The following is a 24,985-nucleotide window of genomic DNA, read 5'->3' as shown; positions in this document are numbered from 1 at the left end:
TGTTTTGTGCTGATCTTCAGTTTTAAACAAATCAGTGTGAACAAAACTAAGGGCAGGTTTCACATTGTCAGGCCATTTTGACATGAGCAGCAAAACAAACAAAAGTAGACCCAGACTACTAACTGTTGTGATTTAGACGCAAGTCTCATTTTTATTCAGGGATGGTTTTCCCAGGAAAGTGTAATGCATCGTAGCCAAAGGCTATTTTAATTAAATGTAAGGGAAACAAGTTCTATTGAGACATTCCATATTACGTCGAAGTAAAGGGAGGGAGGATCAGAAGTGATGTTGGAGGATTGGAAATTTCCTAAGGCAGTTGCAAATAAGGCAAAGGGTGGGATTTATTTATTTATTGCAGGATACATGCAGCCCCAGCCACTATTTATGGTTATTTAGAGAGGATTCAGTATCTGAAGAAGTGGTTGTAATCTACAACCACTTATGCTGGGATTATAAAAAAATACTTCCAACTGTCACTGTAGTTTTCTCTCTTGCTATGAACTAGTTCAGGGGTCTGCAACCTGCGGTTCCGGAGCCGCATGCGGCTCTTTTGTCCTTGTATTGCGGCTCCGTGTGGCTTGGGTCCTCTCAGCCTCCTTCGGAGAGTTGCCCTAGAGAGGCACAGCCCGAGACAGTTATCCCAAGTCACTTCCGGCTTCCCTGTCCCAGCTGCCTGGTTGGCTGATGACGGTGATGACGGCGCGGGGCTGGGGAGGAGCAACACTGGTGGATCCTCTTGAACAGGTGAGCGGTGAAGGGTGGGAAATGGGAGGGTGTTGCAGGAGCGCAGATTTTCAGCGCAATGCAAACCTCAGTCCGCCCTCCTTGAATGGGGGTCAGGAGTCGACCCTGCTTTGGGTGGCCTCATTTCCCCCTTTCCCGGGTCCTTCTTGGGGGGACCACATGGGGGACCTCAGCACCACCACCTTGGGTTGTAGACCCCCCAGCAGCCCTGCTGAGCTCCATGGACTTTCCTGGTGGATGGCAGCATGGCTGAGTCCAGGTGAGAAAGGCAATGTCAGGTTTTAAAGGAGTTATTATCTGCAGCCGTGCAACGTTGCACTCATCGGGGCTGTTTGATGGGGAGGCAGGGGTGGGTGGGAATTGTTTGCTTCTGCATTGAAAAGGAGGGCAGGAGCGCATGGGGAAAGCCTTGCATGTGGATCTTGGAAGGTTTACTTCAGAGTAAGCCAGTGGAGGGTAAGCTTGTAGATCGTGGAAGGGAGGAAAGTCAGGATCATCCTCAGCCATGGTTGTTGCGGGTTGCCAACTCCCGGTGGGCAAATCCCAGGACATTTGGGGTAGATTCTCAGAAGCTGTGGCTTTTGGGACCAGGGCGGGGGCCATGCTCAGTGAGGAATATGGCTGTCGACTCCACCCTCCATGGCAGACATTTTCTCGGGGGGGGGGAGAGAAGTTCACCCCCCCTCCCGGAAGTTAACAACCCCATTAAAGGCATCAATTTTGATCCACCATCCAAGTGGAATTTGAGGGGGTTATTATTTTTTAAGAGTTCAAAATGTGTTCTTTACATAAATAAAATTTTCTCTGTAGCACTTCATGGATTTCATAAGCAACACGCTATAATTGTTTATACAAAGCATAAAGTAAAAAACAATATAAGTAAAAAACAATGTCATAAAGTATTTGCGGCTCCAAGTGTTTTCTTTTCCGTGAAAAACAGGTCTAAATGGCTCTTTGGGTGTTAAAGGTTGCCGACCCCTGAACTAGTTGCTTATGACCCTTCAATGTGTGCCATCCCAATGTGGACTATCTGCCTATGGACCTTAAATGTGCATTCCAGTGACCGGACTCCCAGTGCATGCTGATATATTCTTGCTTTGTACCACCTACTCCTTGACCAATGTTTTGCATTCACCCACATTTCCGGGAACTGTCCCTATTTGCTCCGTATACATTTTTTAAAATATACGTGTATTTTAAGCGTTCTCTGAATAAAAGTCAATTTAATAAATGCGTTGATGACAGTAGTCTAACCCGGAAGTAACTTCCAATCCAGCCAAAGGGTCTTAGTTCTGAGTATTCACCGCGAAGCTCGGGATATAAGTCTATTTGGGAACTGCCTGAAGAAAGGGAAAAAAACTCTGCCCCTTTAACAGAGGCTCAACGGGATGTTATTTACTTCCACGCCACGAAAAGGTGCAGCCACCCAATTGCACATTCATCTTCATATGCAAGAGGTAGGGCGGTTTTTCCGCATGCCTTTTTGGTAACTTTAGATGCCCACCCTCTGCACTGGTCGTGCCCATCCCTTCTGGGTAATGGAAAGCATCTGACCCGGGAAGCGAGGGGCTTTCCTGGGAAATTCAGAGGCAGCGGGAAGGTAGGGCGCCAGCTTGCAGGACGCCTGCGCGGCGTATCGTGCGGGGCGGGTGCTTCGCCGGCCATAAAGCGATGGAGGAAGGCGGTGCTTAGCAGAACTGCTCGGCAGCCATCGCGGAGAAGAATCCTGTTGGTGGCACGAGTCGGTCGCAACGATGGTGAAAGCCATAGGGAGCCTGGTAAGCGGGGCGAGCGGCGTCTGGGGCGAGACCCGGGTTTGCTGTGGCAGGTCCCCCAGTGCTGCAGGAGTCCTTTGGAGGGGTCGTGTCGCAGCCTCCGCCCTGGGCGCGGGGGTGGGGGTGGTGGTGGTGGTGTATCTCTAGTTAGGGTTGTGGCTGGTGTCTCGGTTGGTTCACTCTTTGCAGATGTGGGGGCTTTTTTGCTGAACTCGGGCCGCTTATCTTGCTTGCAAAAGCGCACTTGTCCCGTCTCCCCAGTGCGTTCGGAAGCGCTGGTTGCTCCATCGACTCGTGGGTTGAACACTGGCTGCAATGGACACTCCCCCCCCCCCGCCGCACCCCAACCCGCGCCAACATCGCTAGAAAAATGTGGCTGTGTTTGGTGCTCCTGAAGGCATCCCCCCCCCCCCCGCATGACTCCGATCGAGGATAGGGAGGAGAGCGAGATTTGCGGACTTTCCGGGTTCTTTGCATGGCTGCCTTCACCGCTTCTGGCTGCCTCGTGTGCAAACAGCCACTTCTCGCTTGGATGAATTTGGCCGATCCTGTGCTCGGCTTGGCTGGCTCTCCCTGGTCCTCCGATGAAGAATTAGCCGAGGGAAACTGGGGTGTGGCTTTTTCGTGACAGCGTGACAGTGCCTCTGGTCTTCCTGCACGGGAGGAACCTTGGTGGGTCTGATTCGTGATGTGAGTCATAATTCCTAGTGCTTTAAGAAGTAAAAGAAGGCAGTTGGAGGGTTTTTAGGATCAGAGTGCCTCTTATCTGCAAATCAGGCAGAGTGTAACAACTAGTCTTGCCCTTGTGAAGGTCTTGATTCTAGCCATGTTATTGCTGTTTTGTTTGTTTTCTCCCTCGCAAGGTGGTTTCATGGCCGCTGTGGCTGCGCTTGCCAGTTGGCAAAGGATTCTCTACTCAATTGCTTTGTCCATGCAAAAGGGAGGAGGGAAATGATCCAGGCAACAGAGGCTGCGGCTGCAACAAACTGCTGTACTAAATCTAATGCTAGCGTCTGTTGCAGGCAGTCCCTTATCCATGTACTGGTAGTGGATAGAAATGATGTCTGCTTTTGAGTGTGTAGGGTGGGACATAAATGCTCCTTGTCTGATGTGGTATAATTGTTCTGCAGGCCCTGACTGCCTCAGCTGGTTTAGGAGTAGCTGGTTTTCAAGGGCCCTCTGTTAGACTTCTGCTACCTTGGAGGGAAAGTTAGCTTCGGAAGTATTCTGCCTCAACAGACGAACATTTGTGCTTAACCTGGGAAAGCTGCTTCTGGAAACAGTTGGTTCTTGAGCAAATATAGCCATCGCAAGAGTTGTGGCGCATTCATAGATCTCTTGACAGCGGTGAAAGCAGATAGTTTTCCTTGTATTGGGAACTGAAACTCTAACCAGTTGATAAGCTGCATCACCTGACTGGTTCTCACAAAACACTGTGAGGAACTTGGTGTATGTTCGTGCTGCACTACTGAGTTCTTCATGAATAGCAAAATAGCCAGAACTCATTTCAAGCAGCTTGTAGGGTGGGGGCTGAGTCAAACTGATCGTCCTTAATAGAGCATTAGCCTTTCACGTGCTTGCCCTTTACAGAATCCAGGTATGCTCTTGATTGCTCTAAGCGTGGGTTTTTGCAGATCTTGCATTATGTATGGGGAACCCCTCCTTGTCAATTTCAATGGATAATCTCCAGTCCTGTTACTATATAAATTTCAAACCATGTAAACAGTCAGACCCCTCCTTCCACTAAAGGTGCCACAAAGGCCAAAGATTGACATAAGAGGGAGACTCCTCTCCACATGATGGATGCCTCTCAGAGTTTTGGGATCCATGTTATTTGTCTATCCTGGGCAAGAAGGCAGGAAGGCCACTGAACTTTCCCCCAGTCCCTGAGATGTGCCTAGTTGGACCATGAGGCTAGGTGATTTAATCGAATCTCTGAGCAGACCATTACTTGCCATATCTGCACCCATCCCAGCAATCTATCAGTATTCAAGGGAATAGTCCACGCATTCTCCTGGGTCCTGATAACTCATGAAGCCTCTGCTATCTTTTTGCTAGAATCCTAGAAAAGCAATCAGTTCAGTGTCTCTGGCTTTCCTGTCATCTTATCTCATACCGCCTCAGGATCTATTGCACGTTATGAATATTAGCCCTTTGGCCATTCGTAGTGTGTGCGTTCTGGATCTGTGTGTATCCCCATTTGCGAGTGGCCTTTTTTCTTTGGTCCTGGAAATGCTATTTGTTTTCCTCTTCAGTGCTGCTTTTCCTGGATGTCTCTTCAAGGCTGGTAACTTATCACTCATCCCTGAAACTCGGCCCAGCTTCCTGACCTTTTTTTTTTACTCTTAGTCAGCTCTTTTGTGCTTTGTGTGCATATATTCATTGCTTAAAAGAATGTCTTGTTTTACTAGTTTTATTTTTTAATAAAAACCAATTTTAATTATGCAACTGCCTGCTCATTTGAGAGTTTTCACCCAGGACTATCCTAGTATATATAGGTTATGAATCCCAGCTATCCTCTCTTGCTGTCTGCATACTTAGTGTAACAGCTAGTCTTCCTGGCTGTTTGTCGTGGCATCTGCCTTTCGTTATCCCCATCTCTCACTGCTAAGCAGAGTAAATTCAATGTGGCTAGCTTCATACGCCCTAGGGAAAACTGAAACGACATGTTTGCCTGTTTTTCTTCCACATGAAAAAATACAAATGAGGAATGGCATAGAAAGCTGCCTCTTATCTGCAAATCAGGCAACATAGATGTCTGATATGGCAGCACTGAAAGTAAAGATGGATATATCTATCCTAGGCTAGCTTCTCTCAAACTGGGATCCATGTGGGTGTTCTGGATGCCAAGGACAAGCCCTTCTTGTAACTTCTGCAGACTGTGAAAATAAATCTCCTCCATATTTCCAAGGATGGCACCTGGAACTCTAGAGTAGGAGAAGAGAACCAAACAGGCTTCCCTCTTCTTGGAAGAGCAGGGGCTCCTAGAGCTCTTTGCCCCCACTCTTCTCCCCCTTGCCTTTGTTCCAGGCAAGCTCTGACCTCTGGGGGGGGGGGGATCCCAACAACAACAGCTGATCAGCTGCTGGGAACCAATGGGGTGGCTTTCAGAACTCTTATTGGGTGAGTGGTGCCAAAGAGATACAGTCCTAGTGCCAACACAGTTACTTCTGGTATAACATTGAACTGGCTTTGTGTTTTATCTTCCGGTGGAAATATTTTAGCATAGAGAGGGTGTTGTACCAGAAGATTATTACTGATGGCTATTTTCAATGGAATAATGGATGTTTGAACTTTATCTGATGTTGGGTTTCCTGTTTCTCAGAGCTTCTGTGAAGTTTTTTTTTCAAAAGCCCTTGCTAGCTGGCCCTTCATGTGATTGTTTCGAGTTCATCCATTAAGCTTCCACGGCAGAGTGGAATTTGAACCTGGATCTGTGACATCCCTGTTATGTCCCCTGTGACTTTTATTGTACCCTCATCCAAGTTACAACGAGATCGCTTCTCTGCTTAATGAGGCTTTATTGTTAAAATATTGCTTGGATGTTCTACAGTTCTTGTTTTCCCCTCTATCTGTCTTCCATTCAGTGTCATGTTTCAGTCTGAACTCTTTACAAGGTTCAGTCTATACTAGAATTCTGCTATTGTCCACCTGGCCTCTTTGCTTGGCTACAACAACCTGTAAATTAACAGGGAATAATGTAAAAACTATGCTTCTAAAAGGGGATTTCTCTGAAGCAGAAATTATTTGTTGGATCACATGCTCTAACTGCACCATAGCAGTCCCTTGCAACAGGATTTTCCTGCACTGCAGAGACTCACCAGCAGGTCAGTGATGACTGTGGTACAGTATCCTATGATATGTGGATGCCTCCTCAGATTAGTTGTGACATCTGGTATATGAAGAACACAGGATATGCTCCTTGATGGAGGCTTCACAGAGTGGATGTAGCAATGACAGCATAAACAGGTGCTTGCACCCTGCACAGAAACATGTACATGCAGATTCTTGGCAGCTGTTGGCATAGGAACTCTGAAATTGAGGCAGTCCCTGAGATCTCCTTTGCTTTTTTATGGTGGGACCTGAGGCAAATCACTTGAGCTTCTTCTCATTCTTGACAGATTAGCCATTTCCTCTTTCCTGCTGACTTCCCTGAAGCATCCCTCTGGAGATTCTAAAAGTGCTTTACATGCGACATATAATTGAGTGTGATGGGGATAAAGTGCTGTATTTAAAGTTTTTTTGAAGCCAAGAAACCCTGAATTTCCTGTTTCCAGATTCTTAAGGGAATACTGCTGTTGGCTTTTGAAACAGCCTGACTTTTTAGAAGGCATGTTGTTGAATCTAGAGAAAGAACTACATGAGAGAATACTGGATAAGGCATTTACAGTAAAGTATAGTCTGAGTTGTTTAAATCTGTATGGGGTGGAGGATCACGCCTGTATAATATAGCTTGCAGAAAGACCCAGGTTCAATTATTGGCATCTTCCGTGAAAAAGATCAGGTGGTAGATGATGTGAAAGGACACCACCAGAGGTCCTGGAGAACCTCTGGCAGTCATAGTAGAAAAAGCTAGCGTTCACTAGTTAGTATAATTCAGGTTCATGTGAATGCAGTAAATTATCTATCTATATGTATATATATATATATATATATATTGGGGGCCACACTGACACTGAACAGAAGTCTTGATTCTGCAGAGCTGTCAGCAACTGCAGGCTTGGCTCTGGAAGTTGCTCATGGCTTGGTCATGGACTCCTGGGCTTGGGGTGGCTCCCAGACACCACCACTGTTGTGGTCAGCTCAAATGTGAATGGTTGGGTTTGGAGCTACACATGGGTCAGTAGTGGGGGGAATGGGATTCCCCCTGTGAGCCTTGTAGGCAGTGGATACTTAGTAAATACCTAGATCCAGAGACTGGAGTACATGAACAAGTAAGATAACTCTTCCTACAAACCTGGAAAAAAGCCCTAGGTTTGCAGAAACATCTGAAATCTTAAAAAATGAACAAAACAAGCAAATCATTGGGAGTTAACCCTCCTCCTATAATAATAATATTAGGGCCTGTAGCTTTAAGAAACAGATGTCCTCAGTTCACGTTGCTAGGTAACTACAACAGCATTGCTAGCCTTCAAGGTTTTCTTTCTGTCTGTAAAGGGCAAGGGCCCTTTTCAGGGCTCTTTTGACCTTTGAGGGAGAACTCACTAGGGCCAGGGCCAACAGCAACCACTGAGTGGTAGCAAGTCATCCTGATTGCATGACTCACCTAGGCTTGGCAACGTGCTACTGTTCAACAGCAGTCAGTATATTAAAGCCAATGTTATGTAGTGGTAGAGCTTCCCACTAGGATCTGCAAGACCTAGGTCTAAGTTCTCCTGTCTGCTGTAGAGGGTGACTGCATTACCTTAGGCCAGTAACACTTTCTTGGCCTAACTTGCCTTGCTTGGTTGGTGTGAGGATAAAGAAGAGAGTGATGTCTCCCCATTGTGGAGAAAGGTGGCCTATAAATGAAGTAAATAAAAATACAGCTGATATTGCGGCAGGGAGGAGAAAAAGAGATAGATTAGCTGGTGGTTGGGTTTGGGTGCAGGAAGCAGGAAAAGGGAAGCATTTATGCTGTTTTCAGGGAAAAAGAGGAAATAGTGGGGGGAGGGAAAGTGAAATTCCCTTCCCCCAAGTGTGTTGCCAAGAGGCAAAACATCACATACACACGTAAGTGTACATGTAGAAGAGTATATATAAGTTCCTGGGGGCTTCTTTTTCCCTCTGAACCTCAGCTCAGACTAAACCATAGAACAGCACTGAGCGCACCAGACGAAACCTAGATTCTTTGGCGTTCCAGCAGCAGAAAGGGGTGTGGGTATGATTCACTCTTATTCTCTACCTAAGCTTGTGATTGTGGTTTGTTGATTTTCTTTATGAGAAAGATTTTAATAAAACTGCTTTTCTTCCACCATTGGTGTGCTTGCTGTCTTTGAAATCCTTAGTAGAAAAGAAATATTCTACGGATGAGAGGGTAAGAAAAGGGGTGTGTGTGTGTATGTGTGTGTGTGTGTATATGTGTGTGTGTGTGTGTGTATACATATATATGTGTGTGTGTGTATACATATATATGTGTGTGTGTGTATGTATATATATGTGTGTGTGTATAGATATATATAAAGAGAGAGAAATGCATACTAGCAAATCCTTCAAGTCTGATGCTGTCACATGGCATCTTTGGCACAGAAGAAGGAATCTGGTTCACCGCTATCTCCTTGATGTTGCAAAAATCTTTTGTGATGTGCTACTGCAACTAGTCCTTGTGGATCCCCACTTGTTATATAATCATCTTGTGTCATCTTGGTCAAATTTTAATTCTTGGGCTGGTCATGTTAAACCGGATATAATTTTAAAATCCTTTGCTGAAAAACTCAGCATTTCTTAAACCATTTATAAATCTGAAATGCAAGGCTGACTGCTGGTTTAGTAAAAACTTAAAATTGGGTCTTCTTGAAATGTCATAGTATGGTAATTATCTTGATGGGGACACATAATGTTCAGCCAGCAACAAAATGGCACATGTCATTGTGCTCTTCAGCTGAAACTTCATAATGCTAATGGCAATGTTGGCTGGAAAGAGAAGATTGTCCTCTTATTTTAATTTACTCCAAAATTATAATGTTTTGAAGGGCGTTCTGGATTGTCTTCCTAAGAGGTGTTTACTTATTGATGGCTTTTCTCTTTACAATCTCCTCAGCTGTGCAATTGTACCTGTACTTCTAAGCTTGTATGTTGGCTGATCTTCATCTGAACAGCCCAGTCTTGTTAGATCAGAAACTAAGCAGCCTTAGTCCTGGCTAGTACTTGAATGGGAAACCGCAAAGGATTCCAAAGCTGCTATGCTGAGGCAGAAAATGGCAAACCACCTTTGAACATCTTTTGCCCTGAAAACCCCAGGGGGTTGTCAGCTGTGATTTGATGACAAAAGAAAAGTTGTTGGAGGTTGCATGTTAGTCATTCTTCAAACTAGTCCACATTCACCCTACCCAATTCTAGATTGTTTGAACTGAAGTTCAGCAACTGAATGTGTTTGGTATCAAATCTGTATTTCATGAAGAAGATGCCTTTTGTGCCATTAATAGAAGTCAGTTGTGGCAGTGCTTGGTGGCCAACGATGGTTTCAGTAGCTGGTAAGGTGTAAAGCGTGCATCTTTTGCTCAGCAACAGGTTACACAGATCACTTTCTTCTCCTGTCATCTTTGAGGTGACAATCACCATTCATCCATGATACAGTCTTGCTCCAAAAGGTGCTGCCTGATAGCTTTTAAAAAACACCACCTTCTATTTCCCCTTATTGCCTTTTAAACACTACATGGGGCAGAATATGTTGTAATATGTCTTCAATAGTTGCTCCTAGTGACTTCTGGTACATATTTTATACTATGCAATTCAAATTAAGCTTCATGTCCAATCTTGGTAACATTGGCAACTGTTCTGTGGCATAGGCTGTATGTCCCCCAGTATCTTAGATAAAATCCTGAATGCTTAAAGCCGCCATGGGTTCATGGTTGTGGTGAGTCTTGAATCAGAGGTTCTCAGTCATAGTAGAAGAATTGCTTAACTAGATCTTCAAAAGGCATATGAGTTACTCAAATCTTTAGACACGTGCATCCTATAAACATTACAGTTAGAATTGTTCACCACTTACTGTCAAGTACATCTCAGTTGCCAGTTCGCTTTCTTCCATGTGATGTTTGGAATTAACCCCACCCTCCACATGCAGTTCAGTAAACCTCCAACTGATACGTTCTCCCTACACCAGTTTAGGCTTACCAGTGTGGTGATAGATGCCTCCATATGACTGGTCTTTTTCAAGCCAACCTGAGTCGCCTTTTGTTGTGGAATGTAGTAGAGGATTACTGCCCAAAGTTTGGTGATGGCTTCCAGATAGTGAGGTCATTGTGTTGGCAAGGAGACGGGATGTGGTCAGTCTAAAATGCATGAAATGCGAAACCACTTTTTGCTTGGGAGTTGTCCAACTGCAGGTGGAACAGAATTGTTGCAGACTATGAGTAATGGATCCTGTGCCTCAGTGGCTGCAGAGGAATATTGTTTGGGACCAGGATGGTCCGGAGGCTTGATTGTGCCTGCTCCCAACCCTACTCAAAGTACAAAAAGTAAACCAGCACCGAGAGGCGCTATGCACTCAAATGGTATTCTCATACTGGAAACGTAACATGCTTGCATGCATATTAGTAGTATAAAACTTCTGCTATCTTAAATAGTTGAGCAATAATCCATGTGTTGCTGTTGCCATGAAAATGTTCCCACATAGGAAGCACTCTTGTGACTCAGCTACATCTTCATGTGTCCCACTCTTGTGCCTTCTCTGTGCGTGTGTGTGTGTCCCATTTCATTTCTTCCCCTTTGTTCTTCTGCAGATAAGAACGTGCAGGCTTTGCATGATGGAGCCTTCAACATGGAGGTCACTGTTGGTCGATCCATGTCTTTGCTTTGCTATGCCTGTGTTTCACAGTGGCAAACCTCACCCACCAGCCAGTTTCCATGACTTGCCATTATTGGACTTTGTGCAGGCATGGCTTTTTAAAAATAAAAAGCTGGATTTTGCCCAGTTGAATTGAAGAGTTTGGATTTATACCCCACTTTTCTCTCCTGTAAGGAGACTCAAGGTGGCTTACAAATTCCTTCCCTTCCTCTCTCCACAACAGATGCCTTGTGAGGTAGGAGAGTTCTGAAGAACTGTGACTAGCCCAGGGTCACCCAGCAGGAATGTAGGAGTGCGGAAACACATCTGGTTCACCAGATAAGCCTCTGCTAATCAGATGGACGAGTGGGGAATCAAACCCAGTTCTCCAGATTAGAATCCACCTGCTCTTGACCACTGCACTGTGCTGGCTCTCCACCACCACCCTAGGTGAAAGAATATGTAACAAAACTGCTCCTGTGCTTCCTATAAACATGTTCATATACTACTTCTGGCAGTAGATATTTTATTGCAACAGTTCCAACAATCCCAATTCTGTACAAGTCCCATGTACAGGCAATGAATGATGAAATACAGACCCAGTTAAAATTATTAATGTATTCAGATGTCCATGTGCTTGCATGATTGTAGATTCACATGAACCAGTAGAACAAAAAAGAATCATTTTATGGTTTTCATCCTATGTAACTGATGTTAATAGTATTATTGGATGCCATCTTGTGGTCAGACACTAGGAAACAGTTTCTAAGGGATAAAGAGCATGCTCAGAAGTGAAAGCAGTCCTGGGATAACAGGATGGCAACAATTCCCCACAGCATAACTCCAAAACAGGTGTATGTGGGGCAGAGGGAAAGGAAAACTGGTAATGTGACTGAATGCACACTGTGCTCACTAAATTGTAGTAGTTGTTGTTAAGGAAAAAATGGAGTAACATAGGTTTCAAGGAGCTCCTAGTGAGCACTGGGCACCTTCAGTGGAGCATCAGGGGAGTGTTGGTGTTACAAACCTTCTGGTAAGCATGCTAAATTGGCTTCCATTTTAATATGGTGCTTTCCGAGTCACACTGAATTATTCCAGGAAGATGAGATTATGCTGACTTCATAGTCTTCAGGGAAATAGATTGGACTGCTGCTCAGAATGTAATAGAAATAAGTGTTGAGGGTATATACTGGGAAGCTTGTGAAATGCACAGTGTAGGCACTTAAAGCTAGCCCTTGGGAATGTAACCAAAAATCTATTAGCGAGCTTTCATTGTTGAATTTGAAAGCTATGGTCCGAGGAAAAAGCATGAGAGTTGAAGTCTACACTGGCACTTCTCCATGGGCTGCATTAGGTTTCTTCCTAACCACTCTCACTGCTCCAACAAAGTAAATCTTCTTCAGCCATCACCTCATGAGCATATGTCCACAGAGCATGAAGACAGCCAGATGTCTTCATTGAGGATGCATGGGATTAGCCATTGGCTCCCTATCCATCCTTCAGCAACCTCTTTGTTAGCAAAAGGCCTCCTTGCTGCCTGCTGAACGGCATCAACAAAAGTTACAGAATCTTCCTCTGACAAAATCTTGCTTCCTAAAGCAGTCAGGGCTGGTGGATTTCTTTTTTGTTTTGTCTGATACACCCCCAAGATAGTTACTGCCCCCCTTTCTAATGTTTTTTGTTTGTGTTTTTAATTAACTGGCTTTATAATTTAAACTATTTTATATTCACTGCCTTGTGGATAGTGATTAGATAGAAAGGTAGTATAAACTGTTTTAAATAAAACTAGTGAACCCTTTTGACAAATGAGATTCCTTGCCCCAGTCCTTTATTTTCCCAGTTTCGGGGGCATTTATCTTCCTCTCAACACTTCCTAATCCAGTCATACCTTTCCCAACCTATTTTTGAAGAGTGTTCTAAAATCCAAGGCCTGTTCTCCCAATTTGCTTGAAAGAGAAGGGATCCGACAGCCAAATGTGACATCGTTCCTCCGTGCTTCAACTTCCTGTCACGTGGTGTGACTTCCTTTCCCCCCATTATGTGAGAAATTGGCAGGTTGGGGGGCCTGAAAGGCATATCTGGAGTTGTACCTCCCTTTTTTTACAGTTCTAGATTGTCAGAACTAGGGAGAAGAATGTTAAGGATCAATCTTATGTAATTTCTGGCTTGTGCTTATATGTTTCGAAGCTAGCAAGTGGTACTGGAGAGAAGTGATCTAAAGAAAAATATACCATCGGACAAGCATGGGACGAAGCTAAGCAGGGTCAGCTCTGGCTAGTATTTGAATGAGAAATAACAGGTTCACGGCACAGAGTCTGGTGGGGCAAACCACCTCTGAATGTCTCTTGCCTTAAAAACCCTACACCATTACCGTAAATCAGCTGTGACGTGACAGCAACAGAAAGCACTGGGGATTCGTACATATTACATGTCTGAAATTTAGCCTAACTAATGTGATTGATTTGCAGCACAAAAGCCCTGATAACTGGAAGATAGACTATATTTACATGTTTTGGGCTATAACATTTCCATGGGAAAATATAGCATCAGAAAACGTTCTCCCCCACATCTCTGATATGGAACTGCTTACTGTGGGTGGGGACCAGATATTGCCTACTCTTTAGCTTCCCAGTATAATGGTGTGTGTGTGTGTGTGTGTGTGAAAATTGGCCTGCTATAACCCAGTGTGATATTTCCCTGGTCATCAAGAACCTTGTAACGATAATGTGGCTTTTTATAGACTACATTTTAAAATGTTCAAAGTGCTTTGCATGCCTTCTTGCCAAACCTAAACAAACAGGCTTAGAATTACTGGGTTGGATGCAGACTACATTTCCCATCAGTAGAATGGAATTTCCCACCTTCTCCCCTCCCACTGATTTCTATACAAGGCTGCTCTTAAGGGAGGGAGAATGAAGTGAAGGGGGAGTCTGCAACAGGAGGGGAACCTCTTGACAATGCTATTTAACTTTGGGTCAGACCCATCATTCTTGTAGAAGTGAGCTCTGAGGCAAGGAGGAATTGGAGTTTTCTTAAAGCTACTGCAGATTGGTCATGGCTTTCAAGTTTGAACAAGGAATTTTCTGCTTAGACTTGCCCAGCTGAGAACCAAAGTGGGTAGAGGTCAAGGTTGGAACCTGAGTGAGCTGTACTCTAGTCCCCCTTCAGCCACAAAATAAATTCTTGCATTGGCATAACCAGCCTTGCAGGAATGTGGAGAAGATGCAATGGATGAAAGGGAAACCATCCATGCTGCTCTGAGCTCACCGGAAGAGGAGCCAGACAGTGTCCTGAACAAAAGTTTGCTTAGCCGAATGCCTGTTGCGCGGATTTCAGTTGGATCTAAGTGACTGAGCATCGGGTAGCAACCCTAGACAGAATTACACTGACTTCTGGCTTCCCTACTTTTGGAATGACATTTCCTGTTCTTGGCTTTAGGAAGTATCTGCAAGGTACTGCTGATACATGAAAAGGCAGAGTATAGTTCCTGGGCTACACAACTAGGGCTGCTCTATGAAGAGCTCCAAAATGAGGAAGACACTGAGACTAAAGCAGGGGTCTTCAAACTATGGCCCTCCAGATGTTCACAGACTACAGTTCCCATCAGCCCCTGCCAGCATGGCCAAGTGGTAGGGCTCATGGGAATTGTAGTCTATGAACATCTGGAGGGCCATAGTTTGAAGACCCCTGGACTAAAGGAATTTCCGGTACTTTCAATGTACTGAAATACATGTTTCACAGTTATGCTGCATTTTTCTTGTGAGTGTTTAGCATGGGAAAGGTAGTTAGCAAGCTTAGCTAGTAGTGTACAGTAAAGACCTCCTATCAAAGAACAAATATTGAAGCCCTGATGTTGTATTGATGCAATCAAGGAAGCCATGGTCCTCAGTTTACAAGCCCTGAGTAAAGCTCTTAATGATAGGATGCTTTGGAGGGCATTCATTCATGGAACTGCTATGATTTGGAAGTGACTTCATGGTGTTAAATATACTTACCTCCAAGCAGAGAAGCTTTCTGAAATAAGAGTGGTTTATTGCTTGTTTCTGGTGATGCTGTTCATTTATCGCTTGGAAGGAGGTTTGGTAAAAAGGCTTGTGGTGAGCCAGAACGAACTGTGATATGATGGAAGATGGTAGCAAGAAAGATCAAGCAGATTTATATTTTAAATAACACCAAATATTTCCTGGATTGCATTATGTACCCAGGATGGAATCGGTGGGCACGTTAGACACTATTGGCCAGTCCTTTGTGTACATTCAGTGGGGTTTTGTGTGCTTCACAGCACAGTAATGTATTTTTGGAAGTCTGATCTCTGTGGCTTACTCCCACTCTGTGGAGAAATGCCCTTTGCCCAAGAATTTATCCCAGTAGTTTGGTCATTGTGACTTCACTCCGTATGTGAGCAGGAACACAGCTGCAAACTCATACTTGATAGAAAGGAAGGAGGCTGCTCCAAATGCAGATCACTCAAGCTTATACTGATAATTCTGGCTGAAATAGGACAATGGTTCACCACCTCATACCCTGCTGGAAGTGATACCCAAAGGGACAGAGAAAGAAACACCCAGATTGCTAGAATGTATTCCTCTTTCTCTTGAAACTGAAGATCAAAATGATTCCAAGCTGGGACCAACTCACTATGGGAGATTGCTCAACTACTGCAACTTCAAGTAATACTAGCCTTTCCTATGTATATACATCAGCCTTTATTAGCATAATCAGAAAACAAAATACATACATCAGTAATAAAAGCAAAAAAGCCCCAAAAGGACCATAACAGATACATGCTATTAGACACTTTCAGCTATCTCCATCATAAAATTGGCAACCTCTTCACAAAAACCAGGGTCAGAGTTATTCAGCAATAAAGATAACCTAATCAGTTCTGGCAGTCCAGATTGGAAAAAAGGATATAAATTGATATATTTGGATCTGATTTTAACAAATTGGGTGCAGTGCAAAAGTTGGTGGGCCAGGGTTTCAACCACTTTGGATTTGCAGCTGCATAACCATGCAGATTTTTCTAGGTTGCTGAACCTACCCTTTAATAGGGCAGATTGCATAACATTGAATCGCGCAATGGTGAGAGCTCTCCTTGCTCAGGAGTTCGTTAGAACATAAAGGTTCATACGGTTCTGCTCGAATGGAATTAAGAATTGAGTAGGGGAGCAGGTTTGCTTGGCTGCTAGATGTAAATTTGCAAATTCCAGATCTAGAAGCCGGTCTTTAAACATATTGAACACTTCTGAACAGGACATTAAATAGAGTTATTCGAGAGGCAGGCCAGTGGATATGATTTCAATTAAAGAGAACCAGGGGTTAGCCTGCGTGTCCTGAAGTATCAAGGAGACAAGGGAGTGTTCAGATGGAAGGTAATGAAGGCGGAGCACAATCTAAAGGCTCTAAGCCATGCTTTGAGTTCTAGGGTGTTTTGCCCCAGTCCTAAGCACAAAGCTGCATAAGGAACACAGTTTGGGACTTCCATTATTTGGTGAAAAAACTTCGATTGAGGGACGTTCAGAGCATGGTTCATTGCTTGAATCCAGATGGGGACCCTGTAAAGTGGTTGGGATTCAACCTTTGCATTAAAGATCCTTAATGTAGCCGGAATAAATGAATGCCCTCTGCTATAAAAAAAAAGCAGAGGATTCCAGAAATACTAGGGGAGGACAGAGTAAGAGTTGCCTTTTGATGCAAGGTCCAGGAAAGATTGTGCGAAAAGGTGATACCAAGGTATTTGAAACAATAAATCTGCTCAAGAGGAACGTTATTTAATTTCCAGTAGTATTTTTTCAGGGATCTGGCAAAAACCATAATTTTGGTTTTCTGATAGTTAATTATTAATTTGTTGGAGTTGCAGTACTCAGAAAATTGTTTCATGAGCCACCTCAGACCCACCCTGGAACGTGAAAGCAGGACAGAGTCATCTGCGTAAAGCAGAATTGGTAAATAATGTGAAGAGAGCTTGGGAGCATGAAAATTGAGACCTGTCAGGCGTCTTCTATGTAAACATCTTCTAGGCTAGTTACTGAGTGTAAGGAAAGAGGACTGCATGTTTTCACTTTTTCTTTGTATCCTTACTCAGACTGAATGCTTGAAAAGACTATGTGTGTTCTTTTTACTTGTTTCTGAAACTTATATTTTGAACACTCGGAGTTGGTTCTCTGGTAACACATCACATCTTTTTGGTCTTGCTTTCTGAAGTACAGTAAGAGAAGGGCAGTGGGTAAGCTTACCAATTCTGGAGTGTGATAGCTCAGAGCTGTGATACCTTGTTCCTGCCGGCTTGCAGGAGTGAAACAAGAGGTGTGGCAACTAGGTGGTGGCTCTAAATGGCAGTGCTGGTTCAGAGTGATAATGCGACTCCATTTAGTAGGAGATACAGTCATAGATACTAGTGGTGGTGGCTGTTACCCAGTTTGTGTTTGGCATGCTTTAGGAGCAAAGAAAAATGTAGGCCTTGTCAAGCAGAGGGTTTGGGGATGGCTGTAAGGTTTCCTGATCTCCTTGGTACCAACCAGAATTAATTTTGGTGGCGTGTGTTTGTGCAGCTTTCCAGTCTATTCCTTCACAATTCTAAGCTGGTCTCTCTTTCTCTTTGCAGGTTGAATTCAATACAGAGTTGGAAAGCGCTGTTGGGAAGCTTGTTGTTGTCGACTTCTCTGCCACTTGGTGTGGGCCATGCAAAATGATTAAGCCTTTCTTCCATGTAAGTTAGCAGACGATATCCCCCCGCCCCCCGCCCGGCAAGTATATACCATTAGTAAGTCTACAACTCCTTAAGATCCTGGAATGTGACCACTGAGGGTAAAATGTCTGTCTTTATTTTGGTTAGATCCAGCTATTATTGATATAAAAAGATGTTTAAGGGCTTGGACAAGCCTGAAGATGGCGTCCTAATCTTTTCACAGCGTAGCATAGCTCTTTGTGCTATATGTTACCTTTTCCCAACAGAAAATCAGAGCAAACTATATAAAATTCCATGTTTCATTTAAAGAGTCCTTGCGTAGTGCAAAACTCAAGCCCCCTGACTATTGATCTCTGCTATATAGTAAGCCCTTCGGAGGAGGGTGGTATATAAACGTAATAAATAATAATGATAATAATGATAATAATAATTAAGCATGAAGTATTTGTACATACATATCCCTCCATTACTGTAGCAACTATATATATATATGAAATTCTGGTAGTAGAAGTAGTAAAAATTCATCATATAGCTGCTGCAACTTGGTATGTCCTCATATGCTTTATCAGTCTTTTCTCTGTAATGTCAGTTGACTGGGTAGTGGATAACCAAGGCAACTGAAAGCAGGCAGTTCTTGAATCTTGCCTAGCTATCCTGCCACTCCTCTCTGTGTTCCAAAGAATGGGATGCTCAGTATGCTTATGCATTGGGAGCCAATCCTTCAAAATCATCCTGTAGGGCTCCATGATTCACCTGAAGGTGCAGCTCATGGGCAGAAGGCCACTGACCTTTTGAAAGGTTCATTTGGCGCTGTATAGCAAAGAAACATCTGTCTTGAGCCGCTAGCACCTTCATAAATCAAGGTCTTTGGGATATAAATTTATAAATTTTGCCTGAATCTTGTTTCAATTTTTTCCAGAGTCTTATTGAAAAGTATCCAGACGTAATATTTTTTGAAATTGACGTGGATGATGCTCAGGTAGGTTCTAGACTTTGAGAGATTCAACAAGAGTGAAAGAAGTCTAGTAAGGCTTCATATGTTCACAAGATCTCCTGCTGCTACTCAAGATGAGTCCTTGAGCTACCCTACATATTATGCATGATTCCAAGGAGATGAGTGTTGGGCACAGTGTTTGTTTGGAATATTTTTTCCTGCTTTTCTTTCAAAGCAGTTTATAAAATGTACTCAAAACAAATTTACACACATAGTATAAAGAAAACATCCTGGGTTGATGTTCCCTGGGTCAACACAAATTAGTCAAGGCCAGTCTGTTGTAATCTGCAGGCTAATTCCTCAGCTATGCCCAGGCTGTAAATGCCTGGGGAAACACTCGGCCTAGTTATTCCAAGCTAGCAGTCATCTTCCCTTAGTTCTCCTTCTTGTATAGTACTGGGCTCAAGCCTGTGGAGGATTCTGCTGTTGCCTTGTTCAGTTAGAAAATAAACTGGAATGGGCTTGCTTGTAATTGTCCATTGCATTCAAAACAGGTATTGGTGGGCAGGCAAGTCACCTGCCTCGGCACTTCCTCATTGAGGAATCCTTGCTAAGGTTCTTTGGAACAGCCGGATTCCCTTGAGCATAGATTGAAATCAGGTGGCTGCTCTGCCATCTATGACATTTTGCAGTTTGGGAGGGTTACAAAGTATGTGGTTTTACTGGACGGAGGGCAAAGGAGCATGGGAATGTTTGCAACAGAAATAGCTTTAGGGAAAAACAAAAACAAAAAAGCTGTTGACATTTTCAGTTCTTAAGGTGGTTGTGGTCAGGGAGACCAGGAATGCAGATGTGCATTTCTCCTGTGGCAGCAGAAGAGTTGAGGGTGGAAAAGAGAACCTTGACGCATCCATTTTGCTTGTCAAAATGTGCCCCCCACCTCTATCATGGTTGATGAGAACTTTCGCCCATGATGGGTTCAGAGACTGTAGTGCAAGGGTGTCAAGTGTCAGCGGGTGCAAAAAAGCAGCAACCAGCAACGGGTCTAATGTGTCATCATCTCCCAGCTTCCCCTGGAGGCATGGCAAGAAGGCGTGGGAATGGGTCTTGACACACAACCATCTCTAGATCCTCAAATTTATTCTCCTGCAGAGCTGTTGAAGGCCCACTTGTACTGGGTAGATGGTCACCCTGTTCTCTCAGTGCTTGGAAAATAATCTTTCTGCAATAAGAAAGAAGGCAGCTGCTGTTCACTCAGGTAGAAGTAGGTCCATCAGCAACAGCTTATGGATAAGGGCTCCAATGGTTCAGTAAATCACCAGAAATATATGTGACTTGATTTAGTGATACCATTAACAGACTTGAGTCCTGGAAGCTTCAGAACTGAAACCTACAGCTCTACCATCTCCCCACTGACAAAATATTGGAGCCAAAAGCTTGTAAATACTGAGGGTACAACTTGAGTAAAATATCAAATCTCCCAGACGCTCCTTGACACTAATTGTACTGATAATAAATCAAGCTTGAAATTATATCTTGTACTGCTGAAAGATGGCATTTAGTATTCCTTAAATGCAGGTTTTGTGGTTTTATGCTAGCGTGGTCAAGGACTCACCTTTCACCTTCTGGGAGAAACACAAGTGGAGACACACAACAGCTTTCTGGGCATTGGTCTTGTGATGTTTGTGCTTGGGGGCCTGACGAGTAATGAGAGTCTAATCCAATGTGATGCATCTTTTGAGGTATTCAAATACCCGGTCAAACAAGATCTCTTTCTTCTGAAAACTGTTTCTGTAAAATTATCTTCTACATAACTCGTGGGCCTGCTTTTCTACAAATTCTAAGAGCAGTTGCTTAACTTGTCAGAGAGTTGCTTGGCTTTTGATGTCCCCACAAGTACACATTTACAAGTGCGTACTTTGCACTTGGTAAATGAGTCTGGGGCCATTCATTAAAAACAGAGTGGTAGTTTTGCTTCCTTCAGAGTAAATGTTAATCACTGAGTTACCAGCCAATGTACTGCTTGGTGGACATCTGTACTAATCTCAAAATTATACCCAGTGGTGCTGCAGCTGATCCTAGACATGACTTGGAAGTAGAGAAACACTTGTGGTTGGTGTTGAAATAAAAAGGGAAGGGGGAAAACTCAGGGTTATATCGGTTCAGCGGAAGGGGAAGCCACTACTATGACTTCCATGACCAGAATCAACTAGCTGCTGTGCGTTTTCCAGGCTATGTAGCTTTGATCGGGCCAGAAACCCTCAACAGTCATTGCTAGAACTTTGAGAGCTCATGTGGTAAAACTTACACCCCATCTCTTAGTACAAAGTTGGTCCTTCTCAGAGTCTTGAATCATCTCAACATGTAGAGGAGCTTACTAGCTTGTGAAGACTGAAAAATCTGTGATGTAAAGCTAGTTGAATGGTAATTCTGTCTTGCTATGGACTCTTGATAATTGTAACTTCAGGTGGATTGTTGTGCTATGTGTCAGAGTGAGTTTTGACTCATGAAATCTTATGTCCTGGAAAAATAGGGTTGGTCTTCATGATGTTACTGGGCTTGACTTTTGAGGAATTTCATTCTGTTTGGCTAAAAATCCCCAGCAGCAGTTGTTGTAATTTCCCAAAATACAATTCTTGGAATACAGGGGGTGGGGTGGCAGAAACGATGATGGCTAAATTTTTGATGCCAGTAAAAGGCTATGTATGTCAGGTTAAAGTGCCATAAAACCAGTATACGTATTGGAGTGGTCTTCAGAATTAAAGGCCACTTGAAACAGGCTGTTACAACTTCAGTGTCTTCTGCTCTTATTTGGAGAAGCAATGTTGTATAATATATCCTCCATCTGTATGCCAAAGTCTTAACTTCTGGATCTGCCTTGTTAAATCCATGTAGCATCTTGGCCCCAAACAATACCTGCTTAACGAGTGGCTTGCCTTTCTTTAAAGTGAGGCCCTTTTCCATCTTGCGCACTCATGTAAGTATTCTTCAGGAGTAATCTAAATAGCCCTTTTATCTCTTCTAGGATGTGGCCGCACACTGTGATGTGAAGTGCATGCCGACATTCCAGTTTTACAAGAATAAAGAAAAGGTATATTGTTTCAACTTTTTTTTAGCAAAATGGACCTTACAGTGCTAAAACAGAACTTGTTTCTAGCATTTTTCAACACAGAGTAATCCTGCATTCCATCTGTGATGGGTTGCAGAACTCAGGTTATTAAAAGACCTTGTTAGTCATCCTGTAATTTTCATTTCCCCTCGTCCCAGAAAGAGTCTCTCTGCCACAAAGTAGGGCTGTGGCTCAATGGATAGAGCAACTGCTTTGCTTACAGAAGGTCCCTAGTTCACTCCCAAACGCCCCCAGTTTGAAAGGCTTGGGCGATGTGAAAGACCAGACGGCCACTGCCTATAAGGCATCTTCATTGGTGTGTCTTATTCTTGGCAAGTCCATGAAGTAGAACATCCTCCCTATTGCTGCTCTTGTTCTGCTTGTGTTTCTTGGGAGCAGGATTACTCATTAACCCCTGCCATCCAAATGCAGAGACTTCTGAGAAACTGCCTCCGCTGCAAGTGTAACTTGTAGGACTACCTTAATGCTGGTGTGGAGACTCTCTGTCTTGATAGCGGATCTTAAAAGGTGCAGCACTGGTGGGAGAATTTGGTGTAGAATGAAGGTGTGGCTCATAATGATTGTAAAGCTCTTCCTATCCTCTGTGGTCCAAAGCAGCACTTTAAATAATAGTTGTGGTATAGACTCAGTACAGAGCTTGGAGGGACACTCCCACAAATGTACAGCACTGGCTTGGGGTCCTACCACTGGGTTCCCAATACTTAAAAGTTCTCCCAACTTGGGGAAAGGGTGGCAATTTTGTAGATTCCCCTCTCCTTCTGTAGCCCCCCCCCCCCTTGCCCTTTGTGCTACTCTTGAGGGTTTGACCTCTGAGAACGTCTCTGTAGTCTCAATGGAAATGTGAAAACCTTACTCCCTGTGTGTCGATTTCAGGCTGCTGTCTTTGCTAATTCTATCTCAGGTGTGTTTCTGAGATTTTTGTGGTGGCCAATCAAAGTAATAAAGTAAGCAGGAAGAAAATCTGTGCTGCCTGCACTGCACTGCAAGTGCCTCAAGGATTTTTTTCCCCGCAGCAAAGGTCAGTGTAGCTTTTCCAGAGGCGTGTGCATCTTTAATGTGAAACAAGATTTTCACACTTCCTATTTTATTTTATTGCAAAAAACATCATAAAAGAAAAGACTAGAAGGGGGCATCTAAGGAATTGTTCTTGATACAGTTAGGCAGAATTGTATCAAGTAATCTTCCTGAATTGAGGATTGACCTCACCTGGATGTATAACAGCTGAATCAGTAGGATTATTGTCTAAACCATGGGTCTTCAAACTATGGCCCTCCAGATGTTCATAGCAAGGGCTGATGGGAATTGTAGTCTGTGAACATCTGGAGGGCCATAGTTTGAAGACCCCTGGAAACCAAAGGTGAACAGAAAGTAGGTTCTAGTTCATTTATGGCCTTCTGCCTAATTCTCTGTACATATTAGTTGCTGGGATTTTTGCAAGAGTAGCTAGGTGGGCTGTGGTCTCAGTGTTAAGGACAAAAGTACTTTGCAGAGATATTGGATACTTGAGGTCACCAGAGAACATAACTGAAGTTCTGCATCTTGTTTTGTAAGCTTTTCATTACAAGTCCTGAAATCCACCAGTGTGTAAAGACCCAACGAGACTTCAAACTCGCATGCCCTGTCCTAAGCCTTAACTAGAGGCCTGGGAGGATGCATGAATATTCCTTGCTCAGTATATTTTGAACAAGGATTTAAAAATCCTGGAACAACTGCAACAAAATTAAAGGGCTCCTGAATGTCTTGGCTATTAAAATGTCTTCCAGGCTGTCTTGAAACAAAATCAGCTCTGTGGTTTTTTGTTTTTTTTAATGACAAATTCCTGTCTTCTGTCTTCTAGGTGCATGAGTTTTCTGGTGCAAACAAAGAGAAGCTGGAAGAAACTATTATGAAGCTTAAGTAACCCTGGGGCTTTCCTGTTCATGAAGTGCTGACTGTTATAAATTATAGCCTTTTCTACACAGCAGAGTGATCAAGTTAGAGTATGTGTCTGAATTCTTTGTCCCTTCCAAATGTAAATGAAAACAATAAAAATATATAAACAGGTTTGTAATTTTTCGCTTCAATTCATAGTGTGTGGATTTTGGTTTTTGGGGTTGTTACTGGGGTGGACAAAGGCAAAGCTGCATTCCAGCAGAGACCAAGATAGTATATAAAGAAAAGTTTTTTCACCATACCTTGCTAACCTATTTGCAGTTGCCCGTTATCAGCTGACCTCAAGATACATTTACTTCAGCTAGCAATGAACAAGCTTTTTCTTATTTGCAGTTGCTCAACCTTCATGGTTTTAAGAGCCTGTATTATCTGGTGGTGCAAATATGCTTTCATGAACATAGGAACAGTAAAGGGGAATCCTTAAACACACTTGACACCTTGTAGTCAAAATGGTAGGGATTCTTCTACAAATTCCAGTAAGCCAAGTAGACTGTCTGCCATGGTTGGGATCCTCAAACTTCCTCTAGAGGCTGAATTATCTGACTCTTCCCTTCAGTTCAGTGGTCCTGCATGTACATTCTGATCAAGATGTGTTGAGGGGGCATGGTATGAGACTGCTTTTCTTACATGTAGTAGTGTAGAGGAAGTATAGATTGAGTCATCTGCAATAGAGCTTTCCCGACTGGCCTACCCATCAGAGTCAAGGGACAGCTTGTGCCCACCTTGCCTGGCTAGTTCTAGCTTGGACAGAATTTTCTGTGGCCTTTGTAATTTCTACCTGTTCGTCTTCACTTGTCATGCCCAGAGCTACTGTTCACCTAAATCATTTTGCAGATGCTAGAATATATTGGTGTCTGAGAAGGACCAGCAAAAGAAAGGTTAATGTTTGCTTAGGTCTTCGAACACCTTATATTTTTAGCTGCGCAGCAGAACTTGCTCAGCGAGGATCCGATAATAATCTACCCGAATAGACTTTGTCTTCTCTGTGAGACAGTAAACAAAAGCTACATACCAGAAACTGATGACATCCCTCTACATATAATACTACATTCATTGAAATCGATTTGGGGAATATCACTGAACCAAGCCAGGTACCGTTGGCTAAACTTAAGCGTGGAAGTCCACACTGGTGTGTTAAAAACATTTTCCTGTACATTGCCAGCAACAGAAAAGTAGCCTCCTTCATGCTCCTCTTAACATGTATTCTGTGCACACCAGTGGTGAATTTGCATGGGGGAGATAGACAGCCAAGATATAGCAGTTGATTCAGTAGCTCTTTGGCACTGCCACAGTGGGTGGCATGAGAAACCTCATG

At 43.5% G+C, this 24,985-nt stretch overlaps 1 protein-coding gene across 1 annotated transcript; it reads left to right on the top strand.

Annotated features, from left to right (window-relative positions):
- Positions 1-2,276: 2,276 nt before the first annotated feature.
- Positions 2,277-23,781, top strand: LOC125436318 (thioredoxin-like). The gene is made up of 5 exons (XM_048503208.1): positions 2,277-2,522; positions 17,591-17,695; positions 18,594-18,653; positions 21,634-21,699; positions 23,576-23,781. The coding sequence occupies exons 1-5, from the start codon at positions 2,499-2,501 to the stop codon at positions 23,636-23,638; spliced, it is 318 nt and encodes a 105-aa protein (XP_048359165.1). The 5' UTR covers positions 2,277-2,498; the 3' UTR covers positions 23,639-23,781.
- The last annotated feature ends 1,204 nt before the right edge of the window (positions 23,782-24,985 follow it).

The sequence above is a fragment of the Sphaerodactylus townsendi genome, linkage group LG07, assembly GCF_021028975.2.
Source record: "Sphaerodactylus townsendi isolate TG3544 linkage group LG07, MPM_Stown_v2.3, whole genome shotgun sequence".
NCBI classification, from domain to species: Eukaryota; Metazoa; Chordata; class Lepidosauria; order Squamata; family Sphaerodactylidae; genus Sphaerodactylus; species Sphaerodactylus townsendi.
This window is presented reverse-complemented; position numbering and strand designations above follow the sequence as displayed.